Below are 19,116 nucleotides of genomic sequence, written 5' to 3'. Positions count from 1 at the left end.
CCACCTCTGGACTTCCGTTGCCAGCAAAGTTCCCGTTTTTGCGCTGCTGGGATTCCCCTGCAGCATCGCAACAATATAGAAGTCCGGAGATGGGGTTTCCCATGGAGGGGAGTCTCGGGAATCTCAGCAGCGCAAAAACGAGCACTTCGGCTGGCAAAAGGGGTGAGTTTTGGGCGTGCACACATTAAATGCTTTTCCATTGATTCCTATGGGAAACATTGTTTCGTCTTACGAACTTTTCACTTTACGAACCTCGTCCCGGAACCAATTAAGTTCATAAGACAAGGTATCACTGTATTATTATTGTAAAAATTCTTAAGAGATTTACAGAATAGTTTTTGTTTTTTTGTCTTATGAAAGCTTTTTTCTGTCTTATGAAGTTACTGCTTTCTCTGAATTGTATATATTTATTTTTAAAAAGATAATAAGGATTTAGATGTGCTATTGTCGCTTACTTAAATTAATTCCAAAGGATCTATGTATATACTGATAAACACTGTAAGGATTATGTAAATTGCCTAGGTATAAGGTTTTCAGTTCCAATGTTTGCTATATCATCTCTAATATCTCAGTGTAAATGTGAGACTTTCAAATTGTATGTCACTAGTTAAATCCAGAAAAGTATATCACACAATGAAAATCGTTTTTGTCAAATCAGTCTGGGAAGCTCATAACAAAATTGAGTGCAGATGTTTCCAGTAACATGATCTTCTTTTATGAATCAGTACAGCTATTTGAAACTTACATGTCATGGATTATGATTTTTGAACTTATTTTTAAAGTGAAATAACAACAAACTAATAACATTTACTTGATTAAGCAATGTTTGCTTTATTTAAAGATAAGTTTTAACTTTTATTTTTGTTGAGTACATCTTCTTGGCTCAATTAATATGCAAATGTTGGACATTTGCCTGTTTTTTTTACAGTTACTTTTAACTATTTAAAGCATTCAAATTGCTGTGCATAAAGAGTTTGGTTACCTACTCAGTTACTTAAGCAGTGTTTAAACCATTCTTATCTCACATGTTTCATTGCAAGGTGTTTAGGGGAAGATGGATAATATAATTTTGCAACTGAAATGCTGAGCAAAAGTAGTGATTGCTTGGATAATGTTTTCAGCTTTTAAAGGAACAGAAAATATTCTTTTTAAAACCCCTTTAATACAAATTGTTCTACAAGTAACTAAAAATTTCATACTAAAACTTCCAAAACTTAATATTTGGCTACAGGAGGAATTATTGAACACACATCCTATTCATAGAGTTGTTGGGATTGGAAAAACACAGTCTCTACTATGACCTTCCTCTTTTAGTCATAATTGCTGAAAACTGAAAGTCAAGTTTTCAATATTTTATAGAAGAAAGATAACATGATGATCTCTGGCGGGCCCGGGACAGGGGTTTATCCTCTGTCCTGGTGCTCCTCGACCTCTCAGCGGCTTTCGATACCATCGACCATGGTATCCTTCTGCACCGGCTGGAGGGGTTGGGAGTGGGAGGCACTGTCCTTCAGTGGTTCTCTTCCTACCTCTCTGGCCGGTCGCAGTCGGTGTTAGTGGGGGGCCAGAGGTCGACTCCTAGGTTTCTCCCTTGTGGGGTACCTCAGGGGTCGGTCCTCTCCCCCCTGCTATTCAACATCTACATGAAACCGCTGGGCGAGATCATCCAAGGACATGGGGTGAGGTATCATCAATATGCGGATGATACCCAGCTTTACATCTCCACCCCATGCCCAGTCAACGAAGCGGTGGAAGTGATGTGCCGGTGCCTGGAGGCTGTTGGGGCCTGGATGGGTGTCAACAGACTCAAGCTCAACCCGGATAAGACGGAGTGGCTGTGGGTTCTGCCTCCCAAGGACAATCCCATCTGTCCGTCCATCACCCTGGGGGGGGAATTATTGACCCCCTCGGAGAGGGTCCGCAACTTGGGCGTCCTCCTCGATCCACAGCTCACATTAGAACAACATCTTTCAGCTGTGGCGAGGGGGGCGTTTGCCCAGGTTCGCCTGGTGCACCAGTTGCGGCCCTATCTGGACCGGGACTCATTGCTCACAGTCACTCATGCCCTCATCACCTCGAGGTTCGACTACTGTAATGCTCTCTACATGGGGCTACCTTTGAAAAGTGTTCGGAAACTTCAGATCGTGCAAAATGCAGCTGCGAGAGCAGTCATGGGCCTACCTAGGTATGCCCATGTTTCACCATCACTCCGCAGTCTGCATTGGTTGCCGATCAATTTCCGGTCACAATTCAAAGTGTTGGTTATGACCTTTAAAGCCCTTCATGGCATCGGACCAGAATATCTCCGAGACCGCCTCCTGCCGCACGAATCCCAGCGACCGATTAGGTCCCACAGAGTGGGCCTTCTCCGGGTCCCGTCAACTAAACAATGTCGGTTGGCGGGCCCCAGGGGAAGAGCCTTCTCTGTGGCGGCCCCGGCCCTCTGGAACCAACTCCCCCCGGAGATTAGGACTGCCCCTACTCTTCCTGCCTTCCGTAAACTCCTTAAAACCCACCTTTGCCGTCAGGCATGGGGGAACTGAAACATCTCCCCCTGGGCACGTTTAATTTATGCATGGTATGTCTGTGTGTGTGACTGTTAGCATATGGGGTTTTTTAAATATTTAAATATTTTAAATTTATCTGATTGCTTATGATTTGTTTTTTACATGTTGTGAGCCGCCCCGAGTCTTCGGAGAGGGGCGGCATACAAATCTAAGTAATAAATAATAAATAAATAAATGAATATTATAGTGTAAACAATAAAATATATTTGTAACACTTTTTAAAAAAGTAAAATAACTCCCTCTAAAACCTTACCCCAGCCACACAGATCCATCTATTCTGCCTTTAAAAATATCAAATGGAGTTCTAGGTATTTAAAATGTTATGCACACACACACAACACATATCCATTCTAATCAAAGAGGATCCCTAGCATTGAAAAATATCTGATGATATCTTACGTAAATGTATTTCTTAAAGGAGTATATGCTTAACAATCTTAAGTGCGATTTGAATTTCCATAACTAAACAAAACATATACTGTTTAGTGACAGCAATTACAGTCGTCCCAGTTGTAAGCATTAAGTGAAGACCTCACTCTTCTGTCTAAGGAGATTCTCAGTCATCTATGTCATGGTTGTCCCAAAAGTGCTTTTTCAAAAGGCAACTCTTTTTTTTCTTAACAGATGAAAAGCAAAATGTTTTCAAGGAAAAACAAAGTTCATTTCCTTTTGAGAAAGCACCTTTGGAACCTCACTCTTCTGGTTGGCAAAAACTGTCAGCTCTGTCTTTCAGCAAATAAGCATCCCATTCAGCTCCCCCATCCGTCTATCAGTTCTCCACTGCTGCTACCTATCCCTGTTGCCACCACTGCAGGTGTATCTCATCAGCAGTCAGAGGAAGAAACAGTGACATTCAGCTGGGTACAGTAGGGGTGGACAGCAGTGGCAGAGTGCAAGGTAGCCAAACTCAGAGGTTGTTGGGAAGATTTGCAATTGAAGGGCTTATTGCTGTCATAAATGCAGGTGGGCTGCCAAGCACTCAAATTTTGATCATGTGAGTACCATGATGCAGGTTTTAAAATTATGAACTTGTTTATGTCTCTTCCTCTCTCTCATTACCTATTTTGCTGGCAATAGAAAATCTCTCCTACCCTGGTGAGTAGGATTTTGTTAGGATACAGTCAATTTACATCTTCATTCATATACAGTGCATTTCTTCAGGGAAAGTCCCACTGTTGTAATGAAATCTCCTTCTCAATATTTAATTACAATTGAAGTTCAGTTGATCACTTTGCAGATTAGAAAAATGAGAGTAACAATTATGTAGTTTCTGGCTAAAAATAGATTTAAATTAGATAAAGTTTTTGTTTTTTAAAAAAATCAGTGGTAGCTTAAAAAATAAAAATATCCTTGAATGGAAATGCACCGGCTACATCTTATGCATGGCTCACTAAGCTGATCACTGCTGTTGAGAGTGCATGTGCACATATAATATTTGAAAAGAAAAGCTGTTTTTGTCTCAGTGATGTAGCTATTGTATTTTTCGGAATATAAGATGCACCCCACCCCACCCCAAAATGGGTGGAAATGTTAGTGTGCCTTATACACTGCATAAAGCATTTTTGGTCTCAAAAAGCCCCGCCCAAGCATCCAATTTTTGAGAAAAATGGGCCCGTTTTTCACATAAATGGAGTGCACAAAGGTTTTTGGAGCCCTGCAGAGTGCTTCTGGGGACGGGGGGAAAGCAAAAACACCTAAATTTTTGTGAAAAAATGAGCACAAAAGGGTCAATTTATGCAAAAATGGGGGTGTTTTTGCCTTCCTCCTAGGAGAACTAGGAGAACTCTGTAGGCCTCCCAAACAGTCTACACACCCAATTTTTGCAAAAAAAATCCCAAACCCCAGTTGAAAAGCGGGCTATAATTCACAAAAATTGGCATTTTTGCCTTCCCCCAGCCCCAGGAGCAGTCTGCAGGCTTCCCAAACCCTCTACGCACCACATTTTTGCAAACAACGGGTAAAAAAAGGGGGGGGCGTACACTTAGTATTTCTCTCGGTGCAGTAGGAAAATGATCTGGTTTTAAGGGGTATAGTCATAACACCCTTGTCATGGTCAGATCCTTTCTGAGGCTGGATTTTGACCAACCAATCCCCCATTGCAGGGAGGCAGAATTGACTAGGTGATTCCACCCCAGGCGCCTAATGGACCTGGATAGGTTTCAGAGGGAGCTTGGGGTAATTCCTGACTCATTTGTCTATAGTTTGGCCGAGTCCCTGGTGACGGCATGGAATAAGCCTGCACTGGGGGTTCTGGACCAGATTGCACCTTTGCGGCCTCTCCAAGGTAGTAGACCCTGGAGATATCCTTGATTTACTGAGAAACTCCGGGGGATGAAACGCCAAAAGAGACGCTTAGAGGCATGGAGGGCCAGTAACTCTGAGTCAGACTGAACACAGGTAAGAGTCTACATTAGGACTTACCATAGAGGCGGCAAAGTTGGCATACATTATTTCCCTTATTGTGTCTGCAGATTTTTGCCCAGCCGCCCTGTTTTGGGTGACCCATTCCCTCTTGAATAGGGAGGAAGCGGTGGAGATCTTGCAGGGTAGAGCTGAGGAATTTGTTCAGTTTATTGAAGATAAAGTCGCTCATATTCAGAATGATCGGGACTCCAATTGGGCAATGCAGACTGAGGCAACAGGTTCAGGTCCTAGTCCTGTTATTTGGGATGAGTTTGACCTGGTAACTCCTGATGAAGTGGACAAGGCCATGGGAGCTGTCAGTTCCTCCACCTGTTTACTGGACCCGTGCCCCTCCTGGCTGGTTTCAGCCAGCCGAGAGGTGACACATGGCTGGATTCAAGTGTTAATTAACATTTCCTTGAGTGAGAGATCATCTGTGCAACCACTGAAAGAAACAGCAGTGCGACCCCTCCTCAAAACACCATCCCTGGTCCAGCCAAATTGAAGAACTTCAGACCAGTCTCCAACCTGCCCTTTTTGGGTAAGGTTGTTGACAAGGTGGTGGCACTCCAACTCCGGCGGTCCTTGGATGAAGCCGATTATCTGGACCCTTTTCAGTCTGGCTTCAGAAACAGCTTTAGCTGGTGGGCCCGGGATAGGGGTCATTTCTCTATCTTGGTGCTTCTTGACCTCTCAGCAGCCTTCAATAGCATTGACCATGGTGTATCCTTCTGCGACGGCTGGGGGAGTTAGGAGTGGAAGGCACCATTTTACAGTGGTTCTATCCCTTTGGTTATTCACAGTCAGTGTTAGTGGGGGGACAGAGGTCCATCCCTCGGCCCTTACTTTGTGGGGTGCTGCAGGGATTGGTCCTCTCCCCCCTACTATTTAACATTTACATGAAGCCGCTGGGTGAGAATATCTGATGGCATGGGGTGAGGTATCATCAGTACGCTGATGATACCCAGCTATACATCTCTACCCCATGCCAATTCAGTGAAGTGGTGGGTGTGATGTGCCGGTGCCTGTAAGCTGTAAGGGTCTGGATGGGAGCCAACAGGCTTAAGCTCAACCCAGACAAGACCGAGTGGCTATGGGCATTTTCTCCTAAGAACTATTATATCTGTCCATCCGGGAAGACTTTGATCCCCTCAGACAAGGTCCGCAGCTTGGGTGTTCTCCTAGATCCACAGCTGAGCCTTGATCACCATTTCTAGGATGTGGCCAGGGGGACCTTTGCCCAGGTTCACCTGGTATGCCAGTTTCTGGAAAAGGAGGCTTTACGCACAGACACTCAGGCCCACATCACCTCTACATGGGGCTACCTTAAAGAGTGTTCAGAGACTACAGTCCAGAATGCAGCTGCGTGAGCTGTCATGGATATACCTATGCTCCACGAGCTGCACTGGCTATCAGTTAGTCTCTGGCCACAATTCAAAGTGTTGGTTATTACCTATAAAGACCTACATGGCTTAGGGCCAGACTATTTATAGGACTATCTCCTGCCGTATACCTCCCAGAAACCAATAATATCACACAGGGTTAGCCTTCTCCAGGTCCCATCAACTAAGCAATGCAGGTTGGCAGGGCTGCGGGGGGAAGGCCACCTCTGTGGACGCCCCGGCTATATGGAACCAATCCCCCTCCCCAATGTCCGTACTGCTCCCACCCTGCTGGCCTTCCGAAAGGCTATGAAGACCTGGCTTGCCAACAGGCCTGGGGCCATGAATTGTACATCTTTCATGGCCAAATCGTATTGAATAGTATGTGCTGCTTGGATTGCTGAGTTGTGGGTTTTAACTGGGGTTATTATTTTAATTTATATTTGACTTTTTATTGTTAATTGTATTTTTATATTGTAAGCCGCCCTGAGTCTTTCGGGATCTGGTGGCACAGAAGTTAAATTAATAAAATAAAATAAATTTAATTAAATGGGCCATTTTCTGTAAAGATAGGGGCATTTTTGTCTTCCCCAGCCCCCAGGAGCACTCTGCAAATCCTCTGGGTGCACCATTTTTTGCAAAAATAGGTGAAAATGGGTCTGCTTTTGTGAAAAACAGGGTGCGCAGAGAGTTTGGGAGGCTTGCAGAGTGATCCTGGAGGCTGGGGGAATGCAAAAATGCCCCCAGCTTTTGTGAAAAATGGGCCAATTTTTGTAAAAAACTTAGTTGGGTGGCTTGCAGACTGTTCCTGGGGGCTGGGGGAAGGCAGTTTTGTGAAAAATGGGCATATTTTGCAAAAAATGGTCCACACAGAGGGTTTGAGAGGTCTGCAGCCTGCTGCTGGGAGAAGGCAAAAATACCTCGCTTTTGGTGAAAAATGGGCCCATTTTTGTGAAAAATTGGGTACACAGAGAGTTTGACTGGCTTGCAGAGTGCTCCTGGGGGCCGGGGAAGACAAAAGCATTTTTTTTAACTTACCTCTTTGAATTCTTGGTGCGTCTTATTACATTGGTGCGTCTTATAGTCTGAAAAATATGGTATTTGCTAAATGTCCATATATTTTCACTTAGAATATAAGTCCTCCAATTCTTCCACTTCTATATTAATAGGCACTGGTTTGTGAAGCATGTTATTGATCTTTTTTTACTATAGCCTCAAGGAATTCAACTGATGTCTGATTTTGGGTTGGGTAGGCTCCAGGCTGCTTCCTAGATGCCATTTGTGGATTTCCAGTATCTTGAGAACATGACACTAAGATTTAATGGCAAAAATCTTTTATCATGATGTAATCTGAAGCTGTGAGTAGTGTAAAAATGGGAATAGCTGCAAATTTGCCCCCCAGAACCCAAACTTCACACTTGTTTTTCCTGGTGATATTCAGGATTTTCGATCCATTTCTGCACCCCCAAAAGATTTTCTCTTTCCTCCCTGCACACAGGGGAAATCTTTTGGCAGGCTGAGGAAGGGAGCTGAAAACTGAAGATACTTTCACTTGCAACATCCCCTGCTGCTTTCCCCATTTCTAGGAAAGATAGCATAGAAGATTACAGTTGGTGATCACATGATCATAGGGTGCTTGGCAACTGGGTATGCAAAAGCATTCTTTCCTATCAATTTGAATGCTCATTAAATGACCAATCATTAAGGAAGGACTAAGTCCATGATTCAGTTTTTTCCCCATCATTCCTGGTTGTTTATCATACTTAATGAAGCTACAGGGAACTATACTTCAGCAGCATTTGTAGGAAGAGATGTGTCCCTCATCATTGTGCCACATAAGAGGGATTCTCAGGACAGCTCCAATGCAGTGGAGAACCTAATATGCAGTGGTGAAATTCTACCACCTCCACCCACCTTGGCGGAGTTGGTAGGGACGATTGAAAAAGTTCAGTGAACTGAACTGATTCAAAGTTCATTGACACAGAGGGTTCTGTGCATGCACAGAAGAGGCACATGTGAGTGCGCTCACATCTCCCAGCAGGTAGTGAAGGTAAGTGCATTTTACCTCCGCTAATATGCCTTTTATTTTATTAGCTTGCCAGATGATAGTTTTCTCTGTTCCCCTTATTATTTTTATTTGCAATTTGCTAACAATTTTACATTTTTTATTTTAATTTGCTTATGAGCTACAAACAATCATATTATACATTATTTTCCTTATTTGAAAACTAGTTGAAAATAGCTGCATAATTTTTTTTAATGTCTTTTTTGGCAGAGTTCTGGAGCTTTGACTGGTGTGCCAATTTCTGGGGTGAGTTTCTTAAATAAAGCTAGGATATTTTAATATAATTTTTGCCAAGTATTAGAATCTTCAACCATATTTATTTGATATAACTTGTTTTATTAAATTTAATAAGAAAATAAAAAAGTAATGTGTGACAAAAATATAGTAATTATTTTTGTTATGTTTCCAAGTACGGATGTGGAACAGATGAATTTATTTAAAATGATCACAAATTCATAAAGCTAATCAAAGTAATCATATTCCTTAAGAACATAATGCAAAATCTTGTCATATAAATTGGATGTCCACTAAACAATTACCGCACTTTTTGGAGATGCACCAGAGCATAAGACATTAGTTTTGGGGGAGGAAAATTTTTGGGGGGGATCTGCCTAACAAGTATTCATCTGGCTAGCATCCTTAGTCTGGTCAGCTTCAACACATTTTATCCCCTGATTAGGGCTTTAAAAAAAACCTTATTCGGAGAGAATAATAACGAAAGAGCCTGCAAGCAGGCAAGAGCTGGGAACATCATTAGCACCTCGTTAAGGCTGGAAAGAAACTTATTCGGAGCAAGTAGAACAATGGGGAAAAAAGCCTGCAAAGACTTAAGGCTGGAAAAACATTCTTTGGAGAAAGTAACAATGAAAAAAGCCTGCTAAGTGAAAGCTGGGAAGATTGTTAGCATCTAGTTAAGGCTAAAAAAAAGCTTTGAAAAAAGCTACATTCAGAGTATAAGATGCACCCAAATTTTCAGCATCATTTAGGGAGGAAAAAGGTGTACTGTATCTTATACTCTGAAAAACACGGTATGTTTGCAAAGTGACTAAATATAATGATCTAAACTTTTGTCTATGGAGATTCTTAGTTATCCAGGTCATAGTTATCCCAAAAGTGCTTTTTCAAGAGGCAATTGGACTTTCTGTTTTTTCTTTGAAAACATTTCCCCTCCCCTTGGTCTGATGGTTTGAAAAGAGGGGTCAAAATTGAACATTTCTCTCTCAACAAAGGGGGAGGAATATGATATAATCTATGTCCAGTCTACAACACAGTTCTTACAACAGTTCCAAGAAGGCTCCACCCCCATTTGCACCATTCAGGTGATACTGAGGACACAGATAAACCTCCAGATGGCCTTAACAACTTGCTAAAAGAATGCAAATGATCATCTGTCTGCAAGGAGTATAAATCCTTCCATTCCCCACCATCCAGTCAGAGCTGAAGAAGTTTCTTGGATGAGAAGTGAAAGGTCTTGAAAGAAAAATCAGAAAGTCCAGCTGCCTCTTGAGAAAGTTCTAAACATTTCTTGATAGTATATGTAAAGAAAATCAGCCACAATTATTCCTCTAAAAAGAACCTAATTTGATTATATAAATAAATTAATTAATAAATTTTTTTGGTTAAATATTATTGAATTATTTATTTTTCCAGTGTTTAGGTGATCAGTCTGCTGCATTAGTAGGACAAATGTGCTTCAAGGATGGCCAAGCAAAGAATACGTAAGATTAATATGAAATATCATATTATAGACTTATTGCAGAAAGGAAAATCAATACAATTTTAGCTGACCTTAGATATGTGCAGATAAAGCTATCTTTTTTTTCTGTTTTTTGGTTAATTTCAGTGTTACAAAATTTTGGATCTTTAATAAAATATCCATAGGAATAAAAGTGGTGATCCATTTATTCAGCATGTAAACATTGGACATTTGTCTTTTAACAACCAAAACTACACAGTGTGCACATTTGTTAGGCAAATTGTATTTTTGAGAATTTTATTATTGAACAACCACGGTGTTCTTGGTCAATCCAAAATGTTACTAAATCTCAAATCTGAATATTTAAGAAAATAAAAATGAGGTTTTGACTTTCCCAGAATGTGTGCAAAATTATTGGGAATTATTATGCAACTAAATAAATCAAAATTTGCCCATCTCAGTTGTTTATTTTCCTCTCTTAAAATGAGAATAATAAACAAACAACTCAAAATGTACAAATAAACATTTTTGACATTTCAAAAAATAAAGTCCGGTGACCAGTATAGCCAACCATCTTTTCAATAATAGTCATAAACCTTCAATTCATGGAGTCTGTCGGTTTCTTGATCTGTTGACAATTAACTTTTTGTGTAGCAGCAACCAGCCTCAGCAACCAGACACTGTTCAGAGTGGTGTTCTTTACCGGCTAGCTTTGAAGTAGAATACTTTGATGCATGCAATGGAACATTGTCCTGCATAAACATCATGGTCTTCTTGAAAGATGCAGACTTTTTCTTGGACCACTGCTTGAAGAAAGTGTCTTCTAAAAACTGGCAGTAGGTTTGGGAGTTGATTGTGAGTCCATCTTCAACCCAAAAAGGTCCACTAGCTCATCTTTAATAATAGCAGCCCATGCCAGTACCCTACCCCCACCTTGCTGCCGTCTTGAGTCAAAGTGGAGCTCTGTACTCATTAACTATTTGTAAAGGGTTTTGATTATATATGAAAACTGATATGGAAGCGATTAGGAGAGATTTGAAACATTTCAGCCTATTCAATGTGAAATACAGTGATCCCCCGTTTATTGCGTCCCCAACCATTGCGAACAGGGTACTTCGCTATTTTTCAACCCGGAAGTCAAAAATACCATCTACGCATGCGTGCCGGGCACGCATGCGTAGATGGCAGCGGCTTCCCTGGGTCTTCCCCCTTTTGCTGGCGTCAGCGAGGAGTTTCCCCACCGCCCACGCAAACTCCTCGCTGCCGCTCGCCCGCCCTTCGCCTGCCCACGCCGTTCGCTCCCCCCTCTTGCTGTCGGGAGGGCGAGAAGCCCTCCCCAGCACCCGCTCGCCCGCCCTTCGCCCTGGCGGAGAAATTCCAGCCCCCACCTGGTCCCGCCCGATCCTCCTCCCTGAGGCAGCTCGCCCTCCCATGGCCGCTTCCTCCACCCTCTATTGCAAGCCTCTCTTCTCCCATATTCTGCCCCCCTCCCAGCTTCCAAGCCGCATTCGCCTTCCTCCGCCACCACCAGCATCCAGCTCCCGGCCAAGCAGCCAGGAAAGCCGAGCCGGGCGTGGCGGGGAACATCGGCGCGGGAGGCAGGAGACGGCCGCCGTCACCGCCATACGCGGCTCGGCTTCCCTGGCTGCTGCTCCGGTCGCCCGATCGTCTCCTGCCTCCCGTGCCGATGTTCCCTGCCAAGCCTGGCTCGGATTCCCTGGCTGCTTGGCCGGGGGGGGGGGGGGCTCGGCCGAAAGGAGCTGGAGACGCAGAGCTGAACACACCCCTTCATCCCCAAAGGCCGGCCTTTTTGTCTGGGAGGGAAGATGATGTGCCGGTGGCACAGGGGCGAGGGGCGGGAGGCAAATCGCTGCGTCTCCAGCCCCTTTTGGCCGAGCCCCCCCCCCTCCGGCCAAGCAGCCAGGGAAGCCGAACTGGGCTTGGCGGGGAACATCGGCACGGGAGGCAGCTTCTGCCGGACATGGGCAATGGGCGGGACAGAGAAGCGGGGAGAATCAGGAGGCTCCTTTGGCAGCTGGGGGCTGCCTGGCTTTGTTGTTTTGGCTGCAGCGGGTGCCAGGCAGCCTCCAGCCGCCAAAGGAACCTCCTGATTCTTCCCGCTTCTCTGTCCCGCCCATTGCCCGTGTCCGGCAGAAGCTGCTGCCTTATTGCTCTTTGCCGGCGGGATGCAAAGTGCTGGGGTGGGAGGGTGTCCTGACAGCCCCCCCACCCATATGCTTCGCCTCCCGCCGGGCAAGAGCGCTCGGGTGGCAACTTCTTCTAGATACGGGCGATGTCCACGCTCTCTCTCGGCGCTTTCGAGCCGAGTCCGTGAGCGAGTTCGCTCCCGGACTCGGCTCGAAGGCGGCGAGAGACAGCGACAAGGAACGGGCCTGTCCACGCTCTCTCTCGGCGCTTTCGAGCCGAGTCCGTGAGCGAGTTCGCTCCCGGACTCGGCTCGAAGGCGGCGAGAGACAGCGCCAAGGAACGGGCCTGTCCACGCTCTCTCTCGGCGCTTTCGAGCCGAGTCCGTGAGCGAGTTCGCTCCCGGACTCGGCTCGAAGGCGGTGAGAGACAGCGCCAAGGAACGGGCCTGTCCACGCTCTCTCTCGGCGCTTTCGAGCCGAGTCCGTGAGCGAGTTCGCTCCCGGACTCGGCTCGAAGGTGGCGAGAGACAGCGCCAAGGAACGGGCCTGTCCACGCTCTCTCTCGGCGCTTTCGAGCCGAGTCCGTGAGCGAGTTCGCTCCCGGACTCGGCTCGAAGGCGGCGAGAGACAGCGCCAAGGAACGGGCCTGTCCACGCTCTCTCTCGGCGCTTTCGAGCCGAGTCCGTGAGCGAGTTCGCTCACGGACTCGGCTCGAAGGCGGCGAGAGACAGCGCCAAGGAACGGGCCTGTCCACGCTCTCTCTCGGCGCTTTCGAGCCGAGTCCGTGAGCGAGTTCGCTCCCGGACTCGGCTCGAAGGCGGCGAGAGACAGCGCCAAGGAACGGGCCTGTCCACGCTCTCTCTCGGCGCTTTCGAGCCGAGTCCGTGAGCGAGTTCGCTCCCGGACTCGGCTCGAAGGCGGCGAGAGACAGCGCCAAGGAACGGGCCTGTCCACGCTCTCTCTCGGCGCTTTCGAGCCGAGTCCGTGAGCGAGTTCGCTCCCGGACTCGGCTCGAAGGCGGCGAGAGACAGCGCCAAGGAACGGGCCTGTCCACGCTCTCTCTCGGCGCTTTCGAGCCGAGTCCGTGAGCGAGTTCGCTCCCGGACTCGGCTCGAAGGCGGCGAGAGACAGCGCCAAGGAACGGGCCTGTCCACGCTCTCTCTCGGCGCTTTCGAGCCGAGTCCGTGAGCGAGTTCGCTCCCGGAATCGGCTCGAAGGCGGCGAGAGACAGCGCCAAGGAACGGGCCTGTCCACGCTCTCTCTCGGCGCTTTCGAGCCGAGTCCGTGAGCGAGTTCGCTCCCGGACTCGGCTCGAAGGCGGCGAGAGACAGCGCCAAGGAACGGGCCTGTCCACGCTCTCTCTCGGCGCTTTCGAGCCGAGTCCGTGAGCGAGTTCGCTCCCGGACTCGGCTCGAAGGCGGCGAGAGACAGCGCCAAGGAACGGGCCTGTCCACGCTCTCTCTCGGCGCTTTCGAGCCGAGTCCGTGAGCGAGTTCGCTCCCGGACTCGGCTCGAAGGCGGCGAGAGACAGCGCCAAGGAACGGGCCTGTCCACGCTCTCTCTCGGCGCTTTCGAGCCGAGTCCGTGAGCGAGTTCGCTCCCGGACTCGGCTCGAAGGCGGCGAGAGACAGCGCCAAGGAACGGGCCTGTCCACGCTCTCTCTCGGCGCTTTCGAGCCGAGTCCGTGAGCGAGTTCGCTCCCGGACTCGGCTCGAAGGCGGCGAGAGACAGCGCCAAGGAACGGGCCTGTCCACGCTCTCTCTCGGCGCTTTCGAGCCGAGTCCGTGAGCGAGTTCGCTCCCGGACTCGGCTCGAAGGCGGCGAGAGACAGCGCCAAGGAACGGGCCTGTCCACGCTCTCTCTCGGCGCTTTCGAGCCGAGTCCGTGAGCGAGTTCGCTCCCGGACTCGGCTCGAAGGCGGCGAGAGACAGCGCCAAGGAACGGGCCTGTCCACGCTCTCTCTCGGCGCTTTCGAGCCGAGTCCGTGAGCGAGTTCGCTCCCGGACTCGGCTCGAAAGCGCCGAGAGAGAGCGTGGACAGGCCCGTTCCTTGGCGCTGTCTCTCGCCGCTTTCGAGCCGAGTCCGTGAGCGAGTTCGCTCACGGACTCGGCTCGAAAGCGCCGAGAGACAGCGCCCCCCGGACCCCCAACCCGGGTTTGGGGGGCTGCTAGGAAGCCCTCCATGCCGGCGGCAAACAGCCGCGCCGCCCCCAATCTTCGGCTCCTCGCTAGCGCTGTGGGAGTAAAAACACCATCTGCACATGCGCAGACGGTGTTTTTACTTCCGCATCGCTACTTCGCGAAAACCCGCTCGTTGCGGGGGCTCCTGGAACGGAACCCTCGCAACGAGCGGGGGATCACTGTACTAGAATTCGGAACAGCTTAAATGGGGTTTTAGCTAATAGTATATTTCTATAGCATTAAAAAATTGGGCAGCTATTTTTATTCAGATGTCAAAAGTGAAGGTGGTAGCATTGTATTCTATAACTTCCTGAAAATGATTTATTGTAAAACAATTTGATGTTGTTGTTATAATTTTTATTGTACTGTGATTGGAGAGGGAAAAAAATTCTTTGCCAATACATTTATTGCAATCCTGTTGACTGTTGGCAAAAAATGCTTAATTGGTTTATTTATTTATTTTATTTATTGTTAGAGTTGAAAGGGACCATGCAGGTCATCAAGTCCAACCCCCTGCCTGAGCAGGAATCCTAAAGCACCCCAGCCAAGTGGCAGTCCAATCTCCTCTTGAAGGTGGTTTGGCATGATTTGTTTCTGACAAACCGGTGCTGGCTATTGGATATAATGTTGTTTGTTTCTAGGTAGTGGCAAAGTTTTTTTAAAAATTATTTTCTTCAGTATTTTTCCAGGTATAGAAGTCAGACTGATTGGTCTGTAGTTGCCTGGGTCAGTCTTTTTACCTTTTTTGTGGATAGGGACTACGTCAGCTCGTTTCCAATCTTCCGTAAGGACTCCAGTGGTCCAGGATTTTTGATAGGAGAATTGGTTCCGCAATGGTGTCTGCCAGTTCTTTTAGGACTCTGGGGTGAACTCTGTCTGGCCCTGGTGATTTGTACTCATTGAGCTCCCACAAGTAGTCCCTTTGTTCTGCCGGGCTCTATGGTATAAGTCTTCCGAAAATTCAAGGATACAAATTTCAGACACACACACGTTTGAAAATTCAAAAACAAAGTTCTTTATCACAAAATTCAAAAGAAACAAAGCACCCTTTTTGTATTGCAAAGAGCTCTCGTGCCAAAACAACCTTGTAGGCTGTAATCAGCCCTTAAGTACTTAGCTAGCAGCTGTGAAGGAACGTTACAGCCCTCCTTCTCCCACGAAGTGAGACACACACACACTTTGCTCTGCTTTGGTTTCAAAGTCGTGAAAAATCAACAAAGTCTGGAAACAGCAAGGCACGATCCTGAAGAAACAATCATCAGATACACAATGGCCAAACTAGCACGCTGCTATTTATATCAGCAGCTCTAATTGCTGGAGCTCTACCCAAACACAGGTGGCCTCTCTTATCTCCTGTAATATTTCCTCAATTGGTCTCTGATGCATAATTCTGCGCCTGCGTGGGTCTAACACTTTGTCATCCGAATCGACTGAAGATAATGGAGATTGGCTTCCTGGGCTGTGTGCCAAGCCCCCCTCTTCCAAATCACCCCCACCTTCTTCGTCCGAGGAAACTGCACTACCTGACTCTGCCGGCAACAAAACAGGCCTATGATATGTTGACATTTCCCCTGCATCCACCTCCACATTCCCTGGGGCAGGAGCTGGGCCAGAGCCAACCACAACACCCTTATTGTGTTTTTCTCTATGTTGAGTTCGGTTACGGGGCTATTTGTTGCAGACTTGCAGGTTGGTTGGTAGGTGGTCTCACTGATGCAAAGTAGGTGTTGAGCAGCTGTGCTTTGTCTCTGTTGTCTGTGATTTCATTAACGTCTTCATTTTTTAGTGTAGTGACTGTTTCCTTGATATTCTTCTTGTTGTTTATGTGCTGGAAGAAACTTTTGTTGTTGTCTTTGACTTTTGTTGCAAGGTATTGTTCGTGTTGGGCCTTTGGTGTTTTTATTTTTTGTTTGCAGGTTTTGGCTGTTTGCTGATATTCCACTTTGGTTATGAGTCCTTCTTACCATTTTTTGTATTTGGCTTTTTTTTCTTTTATGTTGTCTGCGAGTTCTTTGTTTAGCCAAGCTGGATTCATTTTGGTTTTCCTGTTTTTCTTTTTCATGGGGATTGTATTGTTTTGGGCATCTATGATACTGTTTTTTAGACCCTCCCAGGCTTCCTGTGTGGTTTTACCCTTTAGAAGTTCCTTCCAGCTTTTTTTCCCCAGGTTCGCTCTGAGGGTCTGGGACTCTAGTGGTGTTGGGTACAGCAGTTGGTGATTATAATATGTTGAATTTAAGGATGACATGGTCACTCTCACCCAGTGTCCCTTCTTCTTCAATTCCCTCTATCATCTCTTCCCTGTTTGTTAATATTAGGTCAAGTATTGCAGTCCCTCTGGTTCCTGTTTCCACTTTTTGGGTTAGAAAGTTATCAGCGAGACTGGTGAGAAATCTATCAGACTTTCCACTTGGTGCTGAGTTTGTTTTCCAGTTAATGTCAGGGTAGTTAAAGTCTCCCATTATTGTTGTGCTATGCTTGTTGCATATTTCTGTTAGTTGGCTTGTAAAGAGATTGTCCATTGTACCTGTTTGGTTTGGTGGTCTGTAGTATACTCCAATTGTAGTGTTGCACTTCTTTTCTTTTATACTAACCCATATGATTTCTAGGGGGTTATCTTCTTTGGTTGGATATAGTTCTTTGGCAGTGTAGTGGTCTTTTATGTAAAGTGCAACTCCACCTCCTTTCTTGTTTGACCTGCTTTTCTTGAAGAGGTTGTAACTCTTTATCTACGTGTTCCAGTTGTGTGTTTCGTTCCACCAGGTTTCTGTAATTCCAATTAGATCGTGTTGCCCCTCGTGTATTAGTAATTCCAATTCGTCCTGTTTGTTCCCCAGGCTTTGTGCGTTTGTGTACAGGCATTTGTGTCTGATTCTGGATGGGCATTTTTTATCCTCTGATTTATTTGTGGGCTTGACTTGTTCCCCTTCCTTGTTTTGTTTGTTGTTCAATCTTTTAGTTTGGTCACCCTCCCCTCTTGGGTCTAGTTTAAAGCCCTCCTGATGAGTTGGCCTAATCGATTTCCTAGGAGGTTCTTCCCAGCCCTAGTGAGCTGTAGCCCATCTCTTGCTAGAAACCCTTCTTGTATGCCATGGTCGAGGAAACCAAAGTTCTTTTGGTGACACCATCTCCTTAGCCAATAGTTTATTTGTGGGATTTTGTGTTCCCTGGCCGGGTGTCATCCTCTTATGGGTAGAATGGAAGAAAAAACAACCTGTGCACCTATCCTTTTGGCTGTATTGCCCAAATGGTCATAGTCTTTCATTATTTGATTCATGTCTTTTCCTGTGTCACTTGTTCCTGCATGAATCACCAGTAGAGGGTAGTAGTCCTAGGGTTTTAATATTTTGGTAAGGTTTTGTGTTATGTCAGAGATTTTGGCTTCAGGAAGGCAGCATACCTCTCTGGATTGATTGTCTGGTCTGCACATGGCAGGTTCATTTCACCTGAGAATTGAGTCTCCAATTACCAGCACTCTTCTTTTTTTTTTGGTTGGGTTGGGGAGGGCGGGGTTAGCTTTCGTTGTGGAGGCATTTGGTGGTGTTGTGTTGTGCTTGGTTCTTGGTGGTTCCTTGTCAGGTTATTGCTGATTTCCTTCTGCCAGGAGTACTGAATACTTGTTGCTTGTAGGCAGTGGGGTTGGGAGGAAGTGGGTTGGAATTGGTAGAGGTTTTGTATTTGGTTTGTTTTTTCTTCTTTGGGTTATGTGTATCCAGTCATTTACTATCTCGGGGGAGTTGATTTGGCTTTGCTCGACTGGGGTGTTGATTTTGTTGGGAGTGTGTTGGTCTTTCTCATTTTGATGTTGGTGTTTCAGGGTTCTTAGATTTTTCTCTAAGTTTTCAATTTTTTCTTCAAGTAATTGGATTAGTATGCACTTGTTGCAAGTAATGTTTTGGAAGTTTGAGGGGAGGAGTGTGTACATAGAGCACAGTCTACAGCTCACTATGGAGTCAGTTCCATCTTCATCTTTGCTTATGGGGGGTATGTCTCCCATGTGCATGGTTGGTATGTCTTCTCCGTGTGTGTGTGTGGATCGTTCTTCGTGTGTGTGGAAAGTTGCAGGGTGGGTGAGGGAGAATGCAGTGATGGCAGTTCTGCTTTTAGTGTACTAGGCATGATTGGGGTTCAGTGTCCAGTTGTGTCTGGTGGTGTTCAGATGGGTGCTGTTAATGTGTTATTATTGTGCTTTTTGTTGTGTTTATGTTTTTGTTGATATATTTGCTGTTAGTTGTTTTGAATTTGTTGTTATTTGTTGCTTGTTTCTTTTCTTTCTGGTGAGTTCAGAATACGTTTATGTAGGGTTGGGGTTTTTTTGTTGGTTCTACCAGGTTCTGGTCACTGATCTCTTTTGTTCTTGTTGTTTTGTTGGCCATGTGGTCTGTTGGCCCTTAATGGCGACCAGTCAGCTCCCTGGGGTCCGTAGAAGTCGGGTTGGGGATTGAGGGGAATCCCTTGGTGCTTTGAGAGGGGTAATTGGCTGGGCGTTGGGGCTCTGAGAAGGGCTTGATCCGGAGGCTCAGGGGGAATCCAAATGCCCTTGCTACTCTTTAGAGGGATCAGCTGGACATCAGGGCTCTGCTGGGCTCGATCCGGAGGTTCTGGGGGAAGCCGCCTGGTCTCGCTGTTCTTGGGGGGGGGAATCAGCTGGGCATAGGGACTCTGGAGAGCTTGCG

At 46.3% G+C, this 19,116-nt stretch overlaps 1 protein-coding gene across 9 annotated transcripts in view; it reads left to right on the top strand.

Annotated features, from left to right (window-relative positions):
- Positions 1-19,116, top strand: part of GK (glycerol kinase) — a 238,951-nt gene that overhangs the window by 164,714 nt on the left and 55,121 nt on the right. For all 9 annotated transcript variants that reach the window (XM_070750605.1, XM_070750603.1, XM_070750606.1 and 6 more), the window contains 2 exons: positions 8,628-8,663; positions 10,068-10,135. In XM_070750605.1, coding sequence (XP_070606706.1) covers positions 8,628-8,663; positions 10,068-10,135 — 104 coding nt within the window. The remainder of the gene's footprint in view (positions 1-8,627; positions 8,664-10,067; positions 10,136-19,116) is intronic.

Source organism: Erythrolamprus reginae, chromosome 4 (genome assembly GCF_031021105.1).
Source record: "Erythrolamprus reginae isolate rEryReg1 chromosome 4, rEryReg1.hap1, whole genome shotgun sequence".
Taxonomy (NCBI): Eukaryota; Metazoa; Chordata; class Lepidosauria; order Squamata; family Dipsadidae; genus Erythrolamprus; species Erythrolamprus reginae.
The sequence above is the reverse complement of the archived record's forward strand: the minus strand, read 5'-3'. Positions and strand labels throughout refer to the sequence as shown.